The sequence below is a fragment of the Pyxicephalus adspersus genome, chromosome 9 (assembly GCF_032062135.1).
Source record: "Pyxicephalus adspersus chromosome 9, UCB_Pads_2.0, whole genome shotgun sequence".
Lineage (NCBI taxonomy): Eukaryota > Metazoa > Chordata > Amphibia > Anura > Pyxicephalidae > Pyxicephalus > Pyxicephalus adspersus.
Window position 1 is genome coordinate 66,447,310 of NC_092866.1, and position 9,359 is coordinate 66,456,668.

Sequence of the window (9,359 nt, forward strand, 5' to 3'; positions counted from 1 at the left end):
TGGGAGGGGCAGAGACACAATCTACTGGGGGAAATCTCCCCATTATGGGAGGGGCAGAGACACAAACTACTAAGGGGAATCTCCCCATTGTGGGAGGGGCAGAGACACAAACTACTAAGGGGAAATCTCCCCATTGTGGGAGGGGCAGAGACACAAACTACTTGACCCCAAAGAAAGTCAAGCACATTTGAAGAAGTGGTGATAATAGTAAAGAAATGTACGGAATGTGACTGTGCTTTAAAAATAGACTCTCAGCACAGTGCAGCCATTAGTTACTCAGATTATTCTGTGTACAAGCTGAGTAGAATCTGTATAGCGGCCTCGGGGAAGCTATAGAACGCAGTCTGATGCCTTCTGATCTGTAGTCTGTATTTCATGCATTAGGAAGGATGAGAGGGACTTTTTCGAAGATAAAATGATGTGCAGAAATTCATATTTACTTACTTCTGCAGAACCTCTTCCTGGCCACACACCTTCAGTATATAGCTCTCCATGTCCACCTGGTTCAGGTCATCATGGACCCAGCACAGCGCCTGCATAATGATCAGCTCCACCGGGGAGCTTACTAGATGAGAAGAAGAAAACAATTACTGGAACATTCCACACCTCGTCCTAAAATGACTCCACCACCCAAAACTCTGCAATGAAGACTTTGTGATGTTCTGTAAAAGTTTGCCCCAGCTTCCTATCATCTGCTAACCCTTCCCTTACATTGAAGAAGCCATTGGAAAGTTTGGTGTGGAGGGGACGGCCAGGAGGGCGAGCTTGATAGGCGTCAGAAAACAAGTTACCAAGGTTTCAATATATTGAAATGATTTAGGTGGTCTGAAGCCCATTAGTGGGTCATGGTTTGAATGACTAATTGCTATACAAAGCTGAACTAATATACAACTCTTATTAATGGTGTCATATGCCGACTCATTTCACCCAACGCCTTCCTCAGGGGTAGCTTGAGACTGAACATAATGATAGTTGTATATTTCTGTGGAGCTTAGAACTTCAGTGATGAGATCCTGGGTATGTAGAAATATCCTGGAAATGTTGAAGAATTGTTGTCAATGTCAGTGAAAAAGGCTGAGCAGAAGGAGGTAAATTTGTCCTCAGCATTGCTCTCATCACTGTATGCAGTGTCCCAAAACTCCACAGGAATATACAACTATAATGTTCATGGTCCCAAGCTATCCCTGAGGAAGCCGCTAAGCGAAATGCGTACATAGAAAGAGGAATGCATATTTAGACTTTGTCTCATTATTCTGACACTGAAGGTAACCTCAGATTACGCTCTCATTTAAAGATTGCTCGTTTACCTTATCCAGGTGACAGGTTCACTTTACTTAATATATAAGAATGGGGCAATTCAAGTGAGCTGAATAAGAGCCGACATCTTACTGGCTGTTCAGGTTCCGTCCTCCCCCAATACAAAGTGTCAGTTTATAACCCCATACTCACTGTCACATGTAAAGGTGACCGGCTGCTGGAAGCCCTCGATCTCGATGGAAACTTTCACGCTGCAGCTTTCTGCATTGAGATTTCGCTGGGACATGACGGCACTCAGGACAAAACCCGGATTGGTTTGTAGGTTGTCACTGGGAAATTTCCTCCTCAGCCTGTAAAGATATCAGACCAACAATACCAATATCTCATCAAATGTCAGACAGGTCATCTATTGTCCGAAATCCACAGACGTCTCACTTCCATTGATATAACCCGTCACAGCTCTATGGATAATATTGTAGATTAGAGCTAATAAAGCTCCGCACAGCCTCCTGCTCTACCTGGATGGGGGCACAATGAGAAATCCCCAAAATACTGACCCGAGGTCACATGACCAGGCCCGATTTATCCATCCCCTGCTGTATAGGGGGTCTCAGGATGAGTTTCTCCATCATCTGGCACCCACACCCTAATCAGAAGAAAAGGCCAGCAGAAGGAAACATAAAATGATTGGTGGGATTGAGGGTCAGGCGAGGGAACAAATCCTTCACCACTTAGGGACCATCCAAAAATTACAAAAATGTGCAATTCCAAAATAATTATTATTAAAATGATTAATAAACAGGATTTATATAGCACCAACATATTACGCAGCGCTGTACACTGAATACAATAACACTGACTGAGCTGCAGAATAATGCGATAGAGATGACAAATTTACAAAGACTGAAACCCTGAAAGTTATTTATCGATCTGCGTTGTAGATATTTCACTCATTTCCTGTCTGGTGATTGGCCGACATCAGAACTGGAAGGGAGAAGATTCATCAGGAAAACAGTGAAAACCCAGCAGGGGTTCTAACCCTTCCCTGCTCCATCTACAAATAACAAAACATTGGCTGTACGGAGCCTTTCATTAAGAAGAATGATAAGGAGGAGGGGACACCGGGGACAACGAGGTCCGCAGGCCAGGAATTCATATGTTAGGGTGTCAGGCTGCGTGATAGGAATCCTGCGTGTCACCGTCTGTCCCCAGGGAATACTTTTTGTGGAGATTTCCATCACTTCCTGTTTTGGCTCTGACTGGGTTTGTTTATTTCCGTCTCTATCCTTACACTTCCAGGGTGGGTTATATACACAGCATTGGCCGGGTTCAGAAGATCCGCACGGTAAATCGCAGAGCATCGTCCTCTCACCTCTCAATCTCCTCACAGAATGCTGCTGCCTCTTCATCCTGCACCTCCAATTCTCGCAGAACCGAGTTTCCTGGCGGGATCCGCGAGCCCGTGTCACCGTCACCCTGTAATACAGGAAATTCCATAACTGTTCAATGATAATATCTCTAGCCAATGACAGGACGCACAGCAATATCTCTAGCCAATGACAGGACGCACAACAACATCTCTAGCCAATGACAGGACGCACAATCTCTAGCCAATGACAGGACGCACAGCAATATCTCTAGCCAATGACAGGACGCACAGCAATATCTCTAGCCAATGACAGGACGCACATCAATAAATCTCTGTAGCCAATGACAGGACGCACATCAATAAATCTCTAGCCAATGACAGGACGCACATCAATAAATCTCTACCCAATGACAAGACACACATCAATAAATCTACCCAATGACAGGACAAACAACAATATCCCTAGCCAATGACAGGACACACATCAATATCTCTAGCCAATGACAGGACGCACATCAATATGTCTAGCCAATCACAGGACACACAATGACATCACATGGGGGGAAAGCAGGGCAGAAAACAATTAGCTGGAGAATTCCCTTTGATACCATCATGGCCCTCTAGATTTAGGCTGCATGTAATACTGGAGGCCTAATGACACCCCAAAAGATGGGCCCTTCCCTAGGGAGCCCACACAAGGCCCAGGGTCCTTCTATTATCCTGACGTTGAATACAGAGGCGTATCAGATGTCTCTACTGATCTCCTGAAGTCTCTTTGCAGTCACTTCCTGTCTACCTGCACTCCAGTGACAACTGATTGGCATTTTCCGGGCAGATTTGTTGATGCCCATGTAACAATGCAGGAGCATGACAAGTGTTGTCACCCTATAAGGGAAGGAAGTGTCTAAACAAGGCCCTTCATGGCAGGATCACAGGGAGTATGGTAACGAATGCTGCAGATTACAATGATGGAGAATATTATTGAAATGTAAATGCACAGGAGATTTTGGGTGAATAATATAATATATTTGCTGGATGCTCTGACAAATATAACTGACATCAGGAAATATTTGTGATGATGAAAGGGAATAAAAGTCACAAACCCATTAATATCAATCATCCAATCACGTGCGGAGGAAAGGACGGGGATCTCGTGACAACTGGATGTAACAGTGACAACATTACAGAGAAATCGGCTGAACTCCGGGATCTTCCCTGACAGCAAATATCTGAGGTCACTAAAACAAATAAAAACTGGAAATGTATCATTCATGCGGCAATCACAGACAAATCTGACCTCCGAGAGACAAAGACAGCGCGCAGCACAATGTGCCAGAGAGTCTGCCAATTCCCAACAAGAAGAGTGAGAAATATACATGTAGAACCAGGAAACCCACTTACATACCCTTCAGTGTGGACCCCCTACATACCCTCCAGTGTGGACCCCCTACATACCCTCCAGTGTGGACCCCCTACATACCCTCCAGTGTGGACCCCCTTACATACTCTCCAGTGTGGACCCCCTTACATACCCCCCAGTGTGACCCCCTTACATACCCCCCAGCGTGTCTCTTTATGTCTTATCCCTAGCTCAGCCCCTTCTATTGCCCTGTGTGTCTTCATGTGTTGTATCCCCAGCATGACCCCTATATTGCCCCAGTGTGAGCCTTTATATACCCCTCCAATGTGACCCCTTACATATCTACAGTGGGTCTATGCATCATAGTCTCTGTGTGACCCCATATATACCCCCCAATGTGTCCTTTTCCCAGCGTGACCCCTAATATTCCCCCACTGAGTCTCTATATACATTTCACACTCTGTGTTAGGCCATCCCCGGAGCCACAGATTGCAGATTGTGTGCAGATTGTAGAAGAGTTTGATGCATCGCATTGCAGGAAATCGTTGCCGCCTGCCGGCCACATTGGTGTTTAGGGTTGTGAAAGTTTCCTCGGAGATGTGAATACAGGCCACGCGTTCTTTCACCCTCACCCTCATATTGAAATCCCCTTTCATGGATCATCCATGTGTAGCCTCATCATCAGGAAGCGGGGATATCTGCAGCCAATAATGTATGAACTCCGCCTGTACCTCAGCAGAGATTGGAGACCCCTTAACCTTACACTGCACCCTTCTGCTTGTGGATCTGTCCACAAACATTCCCCCAATGTTACCATTCAGCAAAGGATGTTCCCTGATTACCAGAAATTCAATGTACACAGATCAGTCAGATGTGACTGAGGAATACAACACATCCCCCGAGGGGAAACTCTTCTCTCAGTGATTGGTTCATACACACGGCAGATGATTTTCACTATGCTCCTCCCCAAATCTGATGTGTAAAGCGAATTTCAATGTCATCATCAAACTGCTTAGATCAATTGATCAACAACCAATCAGGGACCAGCGCTGTGCATTACTATGGAGGGAGTACCACTGACTTGTCCTCCCCTCGGCATAGAACAGCATGTGTACAGCGGCCGTTCCTTCATCAGTCATTGAATATAATCATTTCCACTGGCAATCATCTGCATAAAGAGTATAATACGCAGGAAATGAATATTTCCTGGGGTAAGGTGAAACCCCGCCAGGTTATTCTGCCCCCTGTATTTCGGTTACATCTCTTTAGGTTGTGGACAGGAAGTGAGAGGAAATTTCCCCACACAAACAGCAATGAAAATCTTCCAACCTTTCCTCACCAATAGCGTTTGGCCTTGGATTCCAATAAACAACAATTCCCATTCAGATTTCGGTGGATACATAAGGAACACTTACCTCCACTGACTGGCCCCTCAATAACTGAGCGTGTGCTGGCCTCAGGTTTAAGGAATGACTCCGAGTGACTGTGGCACCAGAGGGCGATTTAATGTTACTTTTCCTCTCGGATTGAATGGATTTGAAAGGTTTTTCTTCCAGTAATACGGCATCCCAAGGATCTTCAATCCCACTACAGGGACCCTCACTCTCCGGCAAACGGACAGAAAGGTCCACACTGTCCACCTTGGGTTTACTGAGAGGGTCCAGGTCCAGCCAATCAAATTTACTGATGTCATCCGTAGTGTCCGCTTTGTCTTGTGGAGAGGCGTTGGTTGTGCTTTGCCTAATTGGAGTGTTGTGATTGGACTTCCCATTCCTCTGAAATTCGGAGGTTTTTGCAATTTTGTCAAATAATTTGGCCATGTCTGGGGTGACAGGGGCAGAGTAGGTGGGCAGAGGTCCTCTGAGGTGAAATGGGGAACTGGCGGGCAAAGCATAGGAAACATAGGCAGGACGTGCAGGAAGACTCAGATACAGCGGCTCTCTGCGCTGCACCACAGACATGTTGGGACTCAGGCCGTTCTGAAAGGGGTCTGAACATTTTGGAAACGATGCAGAAAAAGTTGGTGGCAAAGGAGAAGGCACCGGAGCTTGCAATCTAGATGTCCACTGACCACTGGAAAACGATGGGGTGAAGCGCTGGACTGAGGCCATTGGGTTTATGGCCTGGCTTGGTGCTGCAGCCTCAAACGTGTCATCCAGAAGTAGCTTTTCTAGTTCAGAAAGAGGAAGTTTCTCAACATCAATATTCTGCAGAGATTTATTTGACCGTTGTCTGGAATCCACCTCAGGGAAAACCATAAGATCCTGGTCCGCTTTGTTCAGGGCCGAAGGTTTGGGCTGAGCTCTTGTAAAAGGAGTTTCCTGGCTGACATAAAGTCTCCTCTCTCTGTGCAGCTTGTCCAAAGCTTCTGCTTCCATCTGCAAGGCTTCCTCCTTCCCCACATCCTTTGTCCCCGGGGGCCGAGATGAGGGAGACGGTCTGAAGCCATTGCCGTTAGAGATCTGGGCCATGCCGGGCCCAGGGGACCTGTGAATGGGTCAGATCTTCGGATAACCTTTCAGGGTGGCTGACACATTCATTTCCTAAATATAGAGGGAAAAACAGAGTGAAAGTGAATGATATGGACAACAGAAACGGATGGAAATACAAGACTGACAAAATATATGGGGCAGCGTCCTCTCCTCCTCTTGTATCACTGTCATCTGTAACCCCTATTTATGTACAGCGCTGCGTAATATGTTGGCTCTATATATAAATACCGGGTATTAATAATAATATAACAATGATAAAACACATTAATGGACAAATTCACAGATAAAACCAGCCAGGGGGCATAGTGTCCGAGTGACAGCGGCGATTACTGAGGTACAAGGGCTCCCCGAATCCCTTTAATTCGGAGTTATATCCGGGATGTGTACACAAGGTGAAGGTCAGTAACAGATTCCTTACAAAACGTCCACTGACAGGCCAAGTACAAAGCACCGATCACTTCTACCAAACCAACCAAAGCCGAGATCTGCTACCAGCGTCCTGCACAATGCAGCACCTGTGAGAATGAACATGGAAGTCATGGAAGAAGTGAGCCGCCCACACACAGTGACGCTGCAGGTAATTTCCATCATAACAAAGATCCCAGAGATGAGCTGTAATCCCGCAGGGTTCACCGTTTCATCATACAAAGCCAGGGGAACACCACTGACAGCACAGAGACATTGGGAGGACCAGAATGGGACGGGGACAATGCAGATATTAATAAATCATTAGGAGGGATTGCTAACAATGCCAGACACAAATCATTTTATTCTGTACTGGAAATGTGAACATTATTTCTACTAATGACTTCCTCACTCATAACCTCATCACACGCATGGCTCCAGGACTTTCCTAGAGCTGCCCCGACTCTCTGGAATGGTCTCCTCGTCCTATTCGGCTTGCTCCTACTTTCTGCTCATTTATAACCCAACGCTTCCCCCTCACCTACCCGTCTTCTTCTGTCTCCTAATCCCTCACTACTTCCCACCATTCCATATCCCCCTCCTATTGTGTGATACTTCCCCCACCTCCTAGATTGTAAGCTCTTCTGTCCTCCCCTCCTCCTGTGTCACTGTCTGCCATTAGCAATCCCTAATTATTGTACAGTGCTGCGTAATATAAATCTGTTTATTAATAATAATATTATATTCGTAAAGAGGACATCTAATTGGTAGGTTACCTCGGATCAATAAACATATACAACCCATATCTCCATAAATCTCTTTAGGTCCCATCATATGAAGGGCTGACATATTCTTGCTTGGCGTCGGGGCCACCCGAAACGTCCGAGGGTCACATGATTGATACATTCACATGAAATGGACCAAAGGACCAAAGTAGATCCGCACGTGTCGGGGTGAATACAAGGAAAGCAATACTAGAAAACGTGAATTCCATGTTATCCACACCAATCTCATTGTCACATTGCGGCACCTTTGTCACCAAAACTTCCCAGACTTCTAGAAATAACCCGCAGCAACCAAGGCTTCATCTCACCGGTTGCTATAGGTTACGGCTGGTGGAGGGAAGTAGGCAATAGAGGAATATTTTGATGTGTATTCCCTGAAGAAGCCACAAGGCGAAATGCGTCGGGTAGAAGACAATTGTCCTAAATTCCAGACAATTTATTTGAGCTGTGTGTTGTCTAGTAATCGTATAAATGTTACTTGTATTTGGTAACTTTCAGAAGTAAAAACCCTTCTTCTGCTTCTTCATGCTCTAAAGATATTCTGGGGCTGAGCTTTAGTAATCCCTCTGCTCCTATAGGTTCTAGTCCCTACTATAAAGGGTAACTCCAACCTTCATCATCCAGATTTAGGAAGCAGTGCTAAGCACAAATCCCCCACCATTCTGATATAACGCCGTTATACCGGCCGATTCCCATCTCACAATGGAATGCAGTCTAAATCTGTCTGCAGCGTTCACCACAAAAATGCAAACAATACAGGTTCCCTGACTGGAGAGGGGCCACGGGGCCAATCCACACAAACACGCTGCTACAAGGTGCTTTTATGAAATGGATTTGTCTGAGGATGAGCAGAACGCACTGAAAACATTCAAACTATGAAGAAAAACAAAGAAAAGACAAGAATTCAGCAGGAAGAGTAAAAATGCCCCAGAGGTGCACAATGCGTCCCCCATTGACCCCATCCCCCGGGCGAGGTATTGGGGGGTCATTAATGCCCCTTCTGTTGTTGAATAATATTGTGAGTTCCAGATACAATTAATATGATACAAATACACAATGATGACAATCTAACAGGCGGGCCCCTAACACCGAGCTGATGGAAGCCTGAAGAAGACCTGAAACGTGTCGGCTATCTAAGAGAAACACGGCCTCACCTGACCGCCCCATTCCTCTGACCCGTCAATGTCTTCTATAAACCAAATATGTGCTAAGGGTCCCTCCAGGTCCCGTTACAACAGAGGGGGGGTCTCCGCAGAGTGCAATAAACTTACATGGGGTCTTTATCTTCCACACTTTGTACAACCTCAATAAAACAAAGGCAGACCAGGTGAATAACCAGAAGAGATCAGACAATGCACATCATTCACTGAGGTCAGCAATACAGGAAGGTACACGGCGGGTACACAAGGGGTACACAAGGGATACACAGCGGGTACACAAGGGATACACAGCGGGTACACACCCTACCATCATCATTTACCAGACTGGGGTGCAGAGGATACAGAAGGAGCTGACTGGGTGCAGGAGAGAAAGCCGGGGAAGGATAAAAGCGTTACACCCAGCAGGGGCACCAAGACTGCCCCAAGCAGATGAATAATAGATGAATAATAGCACTGACAAAACACGGAATTCTTTCCCAAACTGCACACAAACATTCACTTCCTGCCCTCAGCCTCAATCAGGATTGGAAC

General features: G+C 46.0%; 1 protein-coding gene across 1 annotated transcript in view; it reads right to left on the reverse strand.

Moving 5' to 3' along the window:
* Nucleotides 1–9,359, reverse strand: part of PIK3C2A (phosphatidylinositol-4-phosphate 3-kinase catalytic subunit type 2 alpha) — a gene marked incomplete at its 3' end in the record, with an annotated part of 35,095 nt that overhangs the window by 23,975 nt on the left and 1,761 nt on the right. The window contains 4 exon segments of the mRNA XM_072422377.1: nucleotides 445–565; nucleotides 1,450–1,607; nucleotides 2,630–2,733; nucleotides 5,402–6,529. Of these exon segments, the coding sequence (XP_072278478.1) occupies nucleotides 445–565; nucleotides 1,450–1,607; nucleotides 2,630–2,733; nucleotides 5,402–6,457 (1,439 nt within the window). The 5' untranslated portion in view covers nucleotides 6,458–6,529.